At 40.6% G+C, this 13,796-nt stretch overlaps 1 protein-coding gene across 3 annotated transcripts in view; it reads right to left on the reverse strand.

Moving 5' to 3' along the window:
- LOC126544310 (uncharacterized) overlaps nucleotides 1-13,796 on the reverse strand; it is a 43,997-nt gene that overhangs the window by 15,733 nt on the left and 14,468 nt on the right. The window contains exons 9-14 of one of the 3 annotated variants that reach the window (XM_050191578.3): nucleotides 7,214-7,280; nucleotides 5,097-5,211; nucleotides 4,728-5,012; nucleotides 4,491-4,625; nucleotides 4,290-4,412; nucleotides 4,135-4,223 (exon numbers count right to left, since the gene is read on the reverse strand). In XM_050191578.3, coding sequence (XP_050047535.1) covers nucleotides 4,135-4,223; nucleotides 4,290-4,412; nucleotides 4,491-4,625; nucleotides 4,728-5,012; nucleotides 5,097-5,211; nucleotides 7,214-7,280 — 814 coding nt within the window. The remainder of the gene's footprint in view (nucleotides 1-4,134; nucleotides 4,224-4,289; nucleotides 4,413-4,490; nucleotides 4,626-4,727; nucleotides 5,013-5,096; nucleotides 5,212-7,213; nucleotides 7,281-13,796) is intronic. The other 2 variants (XM_050191579.3, XM_055061732.2) reach the window with 2 other exon arrangements.

Here is a 13,796-nt window from a genome sequence, read left to right on the forward strand (position 1 = left end):
CTAGACTTCTGATGCAGACACTTCTCCTTCACCCTCGACTAGTGTCCACAAGAGACTTTTCTTCCCTGCTTTCACCCTCACAGGAGCCGAGGGACGGCCCCACATGTACTACAAGTTTACATCACGAGCCCTTTTTCTTGTTGCTAAGCGGAGCACTCTCAGTGGCAGTTGCGCATTCTGCATTGGAAGATTTAGTGAGGTCATGCACTGTATCAGTGACATTGCACGGAGTGCGTTTTATGTACAGGCATTTGTGTGTGTGACTGACTCTCTGGCTGTAAGCAGGGCCCCATCAAGAGGAAGGGTATGCGGGCTTCTGTTTTAACATGCCACGCTGCCGCTTGATACTTTGCAGACACAACTGCCACTGTGTGATCTAAGTGCCACATTTGTCTGTTTACAATGCCCAAACCTGGTAGGGGCCCTTTAAGCCATACAGGCAGCAGAAAGCAAAGTGCAGATGAACAGAAAAAAGTTTTAAATTAAAGAGAAAACATAGTACAGCCTTCGTCTCTCATGAAAGAATTAGGTTAAAGAAGAAGTGATATTGGCCGGTGTTTGCTGTCTTGAAAGCATAGTGGCCAAAAGATGCACAGATCTCACTGAATATTTTACCATTGTCTTTGTTCTCATTCTGTCAAGAAAATAACATTGAACTGTCCAGGCCTACAATTGTATTTCTTATACTTTTTTTATGCTTTAGCGTTTTGAACAACTATGTATCAGGCTTTAGGCTAACTTTAAAAACACCAGACGATCAGCAGCAGCACCATGGTGCCCTCTACTGTGGTACTTCTCACTCGCACGCAACTTACTGTGGCAATGCAGTCAAACCAAAGGGAACATCTGAAAACACTATTGAATATAGCCCATGCCCCCCACTGGTTATAGTAGCCCTAAATTTTTTCATCTTCAAGAAAACAAATATAAAAAACCTGCCTCCATTCCACCCTGTGATAGTGGAGGTACAGCAAAGCTGTTGCCGACAAGACAAGCCCGACTGACTTCAGACGACTTTAGACAAGCACCACCACCACAAGCAATGTACGTCACAAGCACACGCATGTGTGCAGGCATGCAGGATACATGCTCATTCCTCTAGGCCCTCTGCCAAGCGTAAGTGCCTTATTTAACTAATTCAATTTTTCAAACTAAATTGCGCCAGAGAATTTGTCAAGTATGACTTACACACAAGCTGCGGACATGATAGCGTCGGATTGTAATTTGAATATAAGAGAAAACATATTTCTGTTACGCGGAAACTCAAAGACATAGCCCTTTTCCAGCTGCCGTTTGAGGTCTGCTTGAGTAGCTGCGGCTGCTTTGTGGAGGTACGGTTTTTGGACAGTATTTGCCATAATGTCAATTACGGTTGCAGCACACGCTGTGTGCCAGATGCAATGGGCACACAGTGTCCACGCATCAAGGACAGATACATTGTGTGCACACGTATGTCAAGCGCACACACACGTGTGCGGAAATGCAGCCTACATCCTCATTCTCCTAGACCCTCCACCAAGAGCAAGTACATTATTGCACTAATTGAATTTTCCAAAGTAAATTGTGTCAGAAAAAATATAAAGTACGACTTACACACAAGCATGATAGACATGATAGCTTCGGACATGATAGCTTCGGATTGTAATTTGAATATACGAGATTAACAGCACCATCATGTGAAGATATCACCTGATGACGTCATGTGATGCCTCTTGGAGAAGCAGCACACTGTGCGCTTCCTGCTTCTTTGCACTATCTCCGGGATCGGCCTACATTTTTGTGAGCACCGCGCACATGGACACGAAACCCCCCAGCTTCGGTGTAAAACATCATTTTATTTTGTTTACCACAGCGGTTGTGGTAGACATAAGAACTATGTGCTACTATTAGCAGTTAAATCTCACCCAAACAAAAATCTAGAGAAATGGATTGTGCATACAAACCCACTTCTATTTGGGAACTTGTTGACACATCTTCTACTTGGTTCCCCAATAATTCACTATCAATTCGATGCTTTGACACAGAGCAGATAATTGGTGCAGAGCTTTGACTTTATATCATTTAGCCTGGACCAGAAGGTTTTGGTGATAGAATATCCCCATTTCTATGAGTTCATCAAGATAATGAAAATCTTAAGGGAGCCCTGAAACACCTTTGTAAGTAATTACATAATGACCTCACTACAGCAGTGCGTTCGTTGCCTCACGAATCTACTGGCAGAGAAATTTTCCTAATCCTTCGACCATGAGCAGAGGGTGCCATAGCACTGGCGCATGGCTTTCTCTCTCCTTCTGTCTCCGCTAATGCACTGGAAGCTGCACAGGAGAGATGGCAAGGCACTGCCCAAAAGTTCGGCAATATTGTTTGTTTCCTTTATTATGATGCTACTTCCGATCCAGGCATGCGCAGCACTCTCTCGACGTACAATGGGCACTTGCGCTGCCACATGTCACCACGCATCTGGAACTATGTTACCCCTGAGACCAATCAGAGAAAACGGTTGTCAGAGCATCTCGCCAGCGAGAGGGCTTATTGCAGCATACCGTGGCAGCTGCAGTATCTACGCTACACAGCAGATGCAGCTACGCGCAACATTTGCTATGTGCATGCAGGGCTGGAGTGCGCGCTCCAGTCTGGCTGTTCTATGTGGTGCCATTCTATGTGGTTCTATGTGGCTTTGTGCTGCGCCAGCTTGACCAACAGACAGTTCCAGATTGCGCATTTTGAAGCGCTATCAATAGCTCAATATGAAGTGATGTCTGCCAAGACATCTAGCCAAGAGTAAGTGTGCGCCGTCAATCGTGAGATGTGGCAGCCGCAAGGTGCGTAGAGGCGAACTAGCACATGCAGGCAAGTGTAAGTGTGACCTGGGAGATGACAATCTGGATTGACAAGTATACTGTTGTAGCGGACTCGGTAAAAGGCAAGTCACTGACTCAGGCACGCAATGTTTGAAAGAGCATGCATGCATGCAGTATGCAGGGCGCCACCTCACATAACTGGAGGAGAAACTGCAACATTAAGCAGATAACCATCGACTGAGACAGGAAGAGCAAAGATGAAATACTTTTTCGTTTTCTTTTTTTTTTTAGATCGCAGACATGTACAATTTACATTTATTTAACTCAAAATTAGCAATAATAGTATTACTGAGAATGTTTTCATGATCGCGAAATCTGTCATTACCTTTTGGGCCCACTTGCTCCTGGTTGCAACGTAGCTGCTGACGACATTGAAATGAAGAGAGCAAGCGATTTTTTACTCTTTCTGGCACGAGATTGGAAATTCCTTGCTGCATGCAGTGCAATAATATCTGGCTCACATGTTCACAAGAGCCTCGTTCTACAAATAGGCAATATTTCTTATGTTCAAAAAGTGTTTCAAGACATCTTTAACTATTTGACCATTTGATACATGTGCAGAAGCTGTGTCCCTTAGTTTTTCCTACATTGCCACAGAGATGAATACAAAAGCTTATGGTGCCGCTCTAAGAACACGGTGCCCTACATATACCAGGTGTTCTTGCGAAGATTGCCCAAAAGTTTTAAGGCTCACCTGTTGCAGATAGCACATTTCTAGTCCTTGAGCTGCATTACTCGAAGAGATGGGCATTACTTGAATGAGAAATTGTAAGAAATGATTGACTAATTAACAATTTTTCACTAATTATGTCTTAGCTGATTTCTTTATGAGAACATATTGTAATTTACTAATTGTAGCTGGTGAGATTGCAGGGCATATTCACTTGGAACCAATTCTGAGGATGACACCAGTTTCGAGATATTTGCCGTCAAACTTGTGATAAAAATGCGCTGTTGTTCCATTTACTCTTTAAGAAAACATTGTATTACGTACTGAAGCCCAAACTCAAATCCCAATGTATTTCATCACACACTTTGGGAATTATTATCTTGAAACTGGTATCATCGTCAGAATTTGCTCCAAATAGATACGCCTTGGAAGCTTACCGGCCACAATTCATAAATTGCAATATGTGCCATAAAGTAATTAGAAAAAACTTAATTACTGAAATCTTATTAACTAAAGAAGAAAGTTGAGCTCCTTCCATTTTAAGATTGAAGTTGAAATACACACAAGCAAAATGTAATTACAGCAAAGATTTGCTACACTCACCACAATGTGAACAAGGTGTACTGGCTTCCGTTTGGCACGCCCAGACTCATCAAATAGTTTAATTATCTCAGCAGCTGATATGGAAAGCACTAGAAATGAACGAATACAAGCAGCATAGTAACTAATTTCAATGACATTGCAAGATGACCACTTACTTTTGTGGCCAGGGCTACCACCTGCATTGGACATGGTGCGATTTTCGCCAGATGCTGAGCCTTTTAATGACTCAGAAACAAGGAACAGCCTTTCAGGCCAGTCAGCAGGATCACCAAGAGATGCTATGGAAACAATAAATAATGTATATGTGCAACAGATAGTTGACAGAGCATGAGTGTTGGCAAATGAAAGAGTCTAACCAAATGTCATGTGGTCAGATGGGCTCACAGAAGGCTTCTCAGAAGCATCAATCACCCAATCGGACACTTCCACACTCATTTTATCGAAAGAATTTTCAAGTTCTTGAATCTCAAGGCCTGAACTTTGACCACTAGCTGAAGGAAAAGAGGAATGCACCGAAATTGGCAACAGTATAGAACAAAATACAAGACAGAGAGAAAGATATAGAAGAGTGCATAACTTGAATTGTGCCTCACCAATAAAATTCCTGAGTGCAGCAAGGCGGAGGGAATTGCTGCGATGCACGGACTCATGAATGCTGCTCATGCAAATAACTGGGATGTCTTGTAGCAGCTCATGCGTGGCACTTTCAGGAATGGGAGGCAAGGAGCTTCCCTCCCTGCCAGAATAGAGGCACATTTCTGGTGTGGAAGAAGGCGTTTTCCGCAAAGGGAAAAGAAGTGACGTGTTGCCATTTGATACTAAGATAAAATGCAAGTAGCCACTTGCTTCCTGAAGGCACTGGTCAACCACCGAAGTAGCTGTAAATGGTGAATGAATGGCAAAAATATAAGATTTAACCTTAACAACCAAGAAGAAATAAAAATAGGGAAATGCATACTCACGCTGCAAAGGCCTTTCCATCAGTAGATTATGCCGCCATTCTGAGGTAGAGGGCTTGGAGGGTTTTGTTTTGAGCTCAACATCATCCCAGTACGGTAGACGCACAGTCAGGCACCTCTAGTCAAAGGAAAAATATCGAAATGCGGTGAGCGGCAGGCTCCATGCTCTTTACACAGGTCAAGATTATCCTTACTGAAAACCATGCTGAAGGCAAAAATTAAGCATTTCACCAGTATCTCCTAGCATGTGGTCACATCTCAGAAACATTTGCCCTGCTCCAGATAACATGCACAGAACTATCCAAAATGAAGTGTTGATTTATACACTCTAAATATTCTTGGCATGACAGTGAAAGCACTCTTAGAAACCAAGCAGCACTGCCTACCCTTGTTTGCCAGCATTGTGTTGCTGTCATGAAGTTTTGCAAAATTTGAGCCTTATTTTGATTGCGCATGAGAGTTCTTGAGCACATAGTCCACAATGTAATGCATCGGATGAATGCTTGGGCAATGGCACATGTGTATTTGTATGCTACTTATGATTTGTGTTGTACTTACTGCAATGCACTGAAAAGTGGTAGTTTATTGAACACCTCGTAACAATAATGCCATACGGCTAATAGTGTAATTGTTATGAGCACTTTTTGTTATTCCTTTTTGATTCACAGGAAAGAAACTTTATTGTTGTGTTGAATGGCAGTGTTGACACATTTTTTCTTTTACTCCCATGCCCATGTAAATATTCTACAACCCGCCTCCTGCACAAGCCTGCACAAAAGGCTAAATAAATAAAGTGTTAAATAAGTACATAAATATAACTGGACCACCGATGCATTTCTTGGCAAAGTTTGAGAATTAATATCTTGAAAGTCGTGCCATCTTGGGAATTGGTTCTAATAGAATCCGCATCAGGATCGTCTTCGATACAATTTGTAAAGTGAAATATGTGCCGTAACGTTAAAAGTTGAATTACTTAATTCTTTTTATCAGTCGATTATGTATTTCGTTTTCTCATGCAAATAATGCCCACCTGTTTAAGCGGTACAGTTCAACGATTATAGTTATGCTATCTACTACACGTGATTCTTACAGATTACTTGAAGTCTTTGCAGAAACACCTGTGCATCTGTGCATGCATGTGCACATTTGTAAAGAGAGAGGGGCGAGAGATTCCCCCTTTACCATGCGGTAGGATTTAGAAGGTGATCAAAAGCTGTGCGTAAACTACCTTGTGTGGTAACCAGTATTGTCTTGACACACTGACAATTATAAGATACCCACAAACAAACCAGAGATTTTCAAGGAAATAGAGCAATTCTGAAGCCACTCAGAATAGGAGACAATCACATATATTTATACATGAAACATCAGTGAATTGTAACCCATACCTTCTAGAAGTAAGCTTACAGTTGGAGGGACAGTGAAATGCGGAACCTCAAATGTTGAAGCTACAGCTCAAAATCCCTAAAACTACTTTTTTACTTACATTTTCATCATTCAATGACTGCAAAAATAGAACTGCTGCCTCTTGTGCCCGCATTTCTCAGAAAAAAAAAAAAGAAAAAAGAACTGGCAGTGCACAACTGCGCAAAGCAATTTGTATCATCTGATGCCAACAATGCTTACATTATAATACTGCTACTTGTAATCTCGTAAAGAAGTAGAGTATAAGGCCACTATGCTAAATACTAGAAAAAACTGTATAAGACTAATGTATCACCAAAATGATCAGCACTTAACTATTTGACTTTGGAATGTCTAGACATAAACATAAACCCAGCAGACTTGCGATTTCATTCACAGTCAAGGACCAAACAACTGATGGCTCCTTTTACACAAGGACATGCAGAAAAAGTATGCGTGAACCACACACCCGTCTCATGACATGAAAAGAAATGCACACTCATCTATTCCATCAGTGTGTGATACGTATTCCCTTGCCATCTGTTTTTGCCTTGGTTCCTTTTGGTCTTGCACTTTTGCAATTCTTGAGAGCATGAGTATTGGGTATCCATTCATTTTAAGTTTCCAGCAATGTTCAGAACTAACATTTGCATTTTTCTATCTTACTCACCCTTTGTTCATTAAAAACTCTGCACTTGTAATAATGTCACACATACCTCTTGATCAGCTGCTTGGCACTTCAGATACTCTGCTGCCATACTGTGAACAGTTGATATAGGCACACTAGGAGAATGAGGTTAAGACAAATGCACACATTGATACCATTGGTCCTTACCTATGCCACCTGTTTCAATCATTCCCTTGAAAATAGCTGTTACCCAGATATACTCAAAGTTGCAAGAGTGGTTCCCATACATAAAGATGGAAATCCAAACCAACTAGGTAGTTACAGGCCAATATCAGTACTGAGTGTACTCAACACTCTCTTTGAAAAGCTAATTGCACAACAGGTTAAAAATTTATTAGGGAGAATAACGATTTTGTAGAATATAGATATACTTCCACAACTGTAATAACTTCTTAATTCCACGATGCATCAAAATAAGATAGCTGTCATTATTTTCTTGGATATTAAAAAGGCATTCGACATGGTTTATCATCCCATCTTGCTGCAAAAATTAGAAAGCTATGGTTTTAAGAGAGCTCACTTAAATTCTTTAGTAGTTATTTATCCTCCCGAAAGCAAAGGGTACTCATTAATGATTTCATATCACATGTTAAAGAAATAACTTGCGGTGTACCATAGGGCTCTGTTATGGGTACCATATTGTTTTCACTTTACATAAATGATCTCCCACAGGCTCTTCCCTCTTCACAATTAATAATGTACGCAGATGACGCCGGTCTTATTGTTACTGGAGAATCTCTTCCGGTAATTCAAACCACAATAATGAGTGAACTGAAAAATGTGTCTTCCTGGTTTTTTGAAAATCGCTTAACACTTAATGTAGACAAGACTAGGTACGTCATTTTTCACTCTAGGTACAAGACCACCAACAATTTAATCATACTTACTCTCAGTAGCTCGTTAATACAGCCAGTTTCGCATATAAATACATTGGGAGTTATTTTTGAGAGTCATTTACATAGGACAGAAGAAATTAACAACATATTTAAAAAATTGGCCTTTGGATGCCACACGCACTTTAAGGAGAGATATTTTCTGTATGACATACGACACTCCTTCTACTACGCTTTCTGTCATTCACATATCATTTACTGTTGTGAATCTTGGGGGAAAACATATAAACCCTACTTATCGCCTTTACTTCATCTGCAAAAACAAGCATTGACCGCGATAACTACTAATTCGGGTCATTCTAGGAGCAACGTTTCTCATGATAATCATGTACTATCGTTTTCGTTCTTGTGCAACTATAAAACTTGATCACACTTTTGATCACACTCTTCATCACTCTCACACGCTCTTGATCAACACTATCATAAACACTAATTTTCCCCTTCCGTTAAGCCTCTTTGTTTCACCTTCTCATAGTACAAGGCAAGCATCCAATTGCAATTTTAACCTGCACAAATGTAAGAATATATATGGTGACCGCCTGATCGAGTTCAGTGGTGTCAAAATATGGAACGAAGAGGTTAAATAGAGGTTAAAGCAGCGAGAAATTTTAAAATGACCACTAAACTGCATCACAAATGTAATGAAATCTGTCTGAAACTCTTGTTATGTGAATTTTCTTTTTGTGTCATATTTTTCTCTTGGATTCATTGTGTGTATTTCGTAAACACATTCTATTACAGTTGTATAATATAGTGTTGTGTACATCTCAATTGTTCTTCAGCCCTTCACGCTCTGCGTCTGAATTGCTTGTAATTTTTGTATTGGACTGGCCACTGGTATTTGCAGCTATCGGTCTAAACAGTGTTTTGTACATAATTCATGTTTTATTGAATAAAGGTTCACAAAAAAAAAATGTACAGATAATTAGGAAATATTTGTTGTGTCTGTAGAAGTGAAGTTGTACCCCTGTTAACCTTTATGAAAAATAGTGCAGATTTATGACTCACAAGATGAGATCCACAAGTGACATTATAACACAGCACATGAATACGACAAGGTACTCTTTGGTAAATATTATGGTTCCAACTTTTCAATTTAAACTGAAAGATGACAAAATAAATTTGTTGGTAACAAATTTTTCAAATGGCCAACAACTGAAACAGCCTTGCTTTTTTATCTTAGTTTCAGCCATCAAATATTGCATCCATATGGGTGTAATGCAAGGCTGTCTCTAAAGCGGTGGAACATTTCAAGGCAGAAAAGCAATGAATGGCACTAATACTTTTTTTTTCTTCAGAGTAGTGCATTGGAGATGGGCACCTAAATCTACAATGAGTATCAAATGTGTGTTGTACTCATAGAAAGTTGTTACACATAAGAAGGTTGCAGTAGAACTACTATTCGATGCACTGTCACATTCCTTTTCCTTTCGAAGCACTGAATGGCACACAAAGCTTGACCAACATCTAAATAAATCTTCTGTTAAAAGCAGTTTTAAAGTCATGACAACATCGTGTTCACAACTGCTTTTGCTTTACTGCAACAGCAGTTAAAGGAGTACTGACATTTTGGACTTTTCATTTTTTGTCTTAAACGAAGGTCATTGACCTCAAAACCCTAGAAAAAGATACTGGCAAGCCTCGGAGCATATTAAATAATTTACTATAGCAGCTTTCCTATGAACCAGTTTTGGTTTTGTTTCCAAGGAGGTGTATGTGTCATGATGCAGAAGGTGGTCACATGGGAGCATAACATCTAAGGACACTTTAGCACTTACTCTGGCCCACTCAGACATCTGCTATAATAGCTTTTCTACGAACTAGTTTGAGTTTTGTTTCTTAGGAGGTGTATATATCATGACATAATGATGAAGAAAGTGGTCACGTGGAAGCAGAACATTGTGATGTTTTGCAACTCAGCAACTTGAGCAGTGGCCTGGTTTCGATTTCAACTGATAATTGCCAACTGTGGATGCAGGATGGTCCCTAATAGTTAGCACCATCTGCAGAAAGCCGGCATACTTCTATGATTTGTTTGCAAGTTCAATCGGGCCACTGGACTTGTTGACGCATGCATGGAGTGATCAGACTGCTGGCACGTGTTAGAATGGGGAGGTACATTAGCTACACTGTCAGCTTCAAGCTTAAAGCTGTTGAGTAAAGGCACTTTGGCACTGATGAAGTCACTACGAAAAACTAAAGGCTACCAGCAAGACACACCAGGCTTTTCACAGACCAAAGACCAGCCGCTATCCACAGGTCAAAGATGCAGTGCTTGAACACGTCAAAAGCCTTCGAAGCGACTACTGTGCTATACCAATTTAAATAATACAGAATAAGGCTCCCTGACTTGCAAAGAAGAAGGAATCCTGGCTACAGTCTTTAAGGTGGGCAACGACTGGATGACACGCTTTATTTTGGACGTAACGTTAATGCAGCATAGAATAAGCTTAACAATGGCCGTGGTAAAAACTTGCTCAAAATTTTACTCCACATATTAAATGCACCCCCATCTTTGCATTTATTTTTTGGGAAGGAAGTGCACTTTGAGGCTTGCCAGTATTTTTTCTGTGATTTCAAGGTTGACGAGCTTCATTTGACACAAGGAATTAAAAGCAAAAATGCCATGTCAGTATTCCTGTTAAAGGTTCAAAATTCAGTTCACTGTGTCCAGTCTTTCCGTTATGCCGTCACAGTCATCATGCTGCCACTGCTATGTTCTCAATGTCAGGCCACTCCATCATTCTCCCCATGGTCAAGAAAAACAAAAATTCGCCTACCATCACAGCCACGGGTTATCCTGCCATCGTGGATACACACAATTAGGAAGTGGACGTTCTAACCACTGAGCAACTGTGCAACACCCGAACTTGATGATTTGCCCAAGCCCTTGCATGAGATACGGACTGCAAGAGTGGTGGCATCTGTGCATGTTTTTCAGAGGCCACAGCAAGCGAATTCTGCAGTGAACGAAAACAACTAGAGAAGATGGCAGTGTCTGCTGTGAGAACCTGTTGCTGTTGCAGTAAATGAGTTCAAAGCCAGAAGAATCACTGAAGTCTGCTGATTTGTTTTTAAAATTTTTCCACTTAACAATCAGACTAATAAAATAGATTTACTGCACATCACCTACAACCTACATGTCTATTTTCATCAGACATTCTTGTCTTTGTGGTACATTCTTGCAATTACTACGATTCCTCTGACAGGTGAAAGCTGCAATGACAGTGTGCCTGCCTACGATTGCACTGCGAAAAATTTAAACAGCCTGGTTTTGCCTAAAACATCTGAGTATCATAGGCAATAAATAGGCTGAACCAAGTAAAATACCACACATACAAGCATAATGCTTCAGTGACATAACTATTTTCTGACATAGCTTCCATAACATCAGTTCTTGTGTGTGATTTCTCTGTCTTAAAAGAGTGCAGTTGTGTTTCCTTTGCTATGGATGTGTGCTCTGTTACACTTGTTTACATTCTTTTAGTGCACTTCAATGAAAACTTGATTGACAAGAACTCTAACTGTTGCTTCATTTTAAGCATTTTTTTGCTGGGCCATTCATTTAACTCCCAACAAGCAATCCGATCAAAAGCACATGAGAGGCCAAGCACACATCCTTGGTGCCTGTTTACAGCTTTCTTTTATTGATCAATAATCACCATTTCACGAGATCCTCAGACTGGTTAATAATAGTGGTCAATAATACATGACCCTCGACTAATAGTATATGACCCCAATACAAGGCAGTACGTGCTCTGTGCACTAAGCGCAGGAGAGTGCATAAAAGTGCCATTGATAGAGTGCAATGGCAAGGAGGCCGTGCTAGAGTGCGCGCAGCCGCCTACTCAGCAATGCAGCCGGTTAGGCAGGTTGCTAAGTAGCCAACAGCTCACGGCAGTTCTGAAATGATGCACTGTTAAAATTCAATTTAACGAAACCCAATTTTATGAAGTTCCCGATTTAACAAATAAATTTCCATTGCCCAGCAGGTACCCATAGGGTTTCATGTTGTCATCAACCCAAATTAACGAAACTGACTTGACCAAACACGATTTAACGAAGTTTTTCCTGAATTAGTAAAAAAAAAGCGGTGATTTTATTCCAATTTTTACAGCGACGGGTTTTTCTTCGAATGTACACTCTAAAGCTAATGTGTTAGAACATTTAGGCACCCTAGTCATGGCCTTAGCTTTATTTTGACGAGACTGCACACCGCGCCCATGCACAGAACTGCGGACTCAACACTGCCTCGGTAGGAGCGGCAGTAGTTGCTTTCATTATTTCGTGGTTTATGCGACAGATGGCTGGATTAGGGGCAAATACGATGCCGTGGTAGCTTTTGCTTGTCACTATGTTTCAATTTTAAGATTTCGAAGGACCGAAAAATTCCTTTCTCGATTTTACAAACTTCCTGATTTAACGAAATAATTCAAGCGTGGTATCAGATGAGTTGTGAGCAGTGTCGCATGCTGCCAGATTTCAGGCCTAATCAGTGCACAATGATCAGCAAATGTTCATTATGAATTTTTTTTTAAATGTTTCATTATACCCATTTATAAAAAAAAATTTTTACTTCGTTAGAACGAGGCTTTAAATGCATGGTTTGCTACGAAAATTCTAAAGGGAATTTTGATTACAGTCGAACGCCTCTACAACGTAATTACCTGTATAACTAAAAATTGATTGTCACGGCCAACTTCCTATATTTCATATGCATTTACGCACTGTTTGCCTCACCGATGTAACCTTTACCCTATGTAATACCCTCCCTAGAGGGCCTTTAGAGTTATTGTGAAATAAATAAATAAATATGTATTACCAATGCCTCTACAACGAAGACCACTACAACAAATTTTCCTGTACAGTGGACTTCCATTAATTCGATCCTGACAGGACCGACAAAACTGGTCGAATTATCTGTATCGCGTACTAGGCCCCGTTAACAGTCTCCTATACGAGAAATGCATGGCAGGCGAAACGAGGGCTCAAATCGCCACAGCAACGTCAGAAACAGCTCTGAATGGCTGCCAATATGTTTTATTAGGCGTCTAGGTGATCGTACCGCGACCGGAGATTGCGTGTGCGCGCCTGTATAATTAAGAAACCTGCACAATATCCCGTGACAGTGGCGCCTTTCAATTCTTGATATGCTTCGCCGCATAACTGGCCATATTGCGGTGAAGGTGACAAGTCAAGCTCGAATTATTTGGCGAAGACCAATTTTGAGATCGAAATAATGGGTTTGGGCCCATAGAAATGTATTGGCGCAGTCTGGGACCTTCGGTCGGGATCGATTTAACCGAAAAATTGAATTAACCAGAGTCGAATAAACGGTAGTATACTGTACAAAGAAGGAATTTATGTGTCCCCGACCGGTGAACGAACCAGAGCCAGTGAACGAATTAATAATTTTGACAGCAAAGGAGGCGATAGCAGGATTTGACATGCAGCGCTTTACCTTGCGTCAATGCTGCATCACGGAGCATGCCGTGAATCTCGGTGCAATAAGGATGGCAACAGTCGCACATTCTGCCGGACAACATGTTGAAAAAAAATGACTTCTTTCAATAGGGCTCTCTTGAATTTACGTTAAATAAACATTTACTCTTGTTGAAGATGCTCAGCCTACTCTATTGTGAGTGGTATAATGTGGGATGTTTAGAACAAAGTGACCTGTGAGACAAAGGAATCTGGAGGTCCTAAGCAGTTTGTTGT

The sequence above is a fragment of the Dermacentor andersoni genome, chromosome 1 (genome assembly GCF_023375885.2).
Source record: "Dermacentor andersoni chromosome 1, qqDerAnde1_hic_scaffold, whole genome shotgun sequence".
NCBI classification, from domain to species: domain Eukaryota; kingdom Metazoa; phylum Arthropoda; class Arachnida; order Ixodida; family Ixodidae; genus Dermacentor; species Dermacentor andersoni.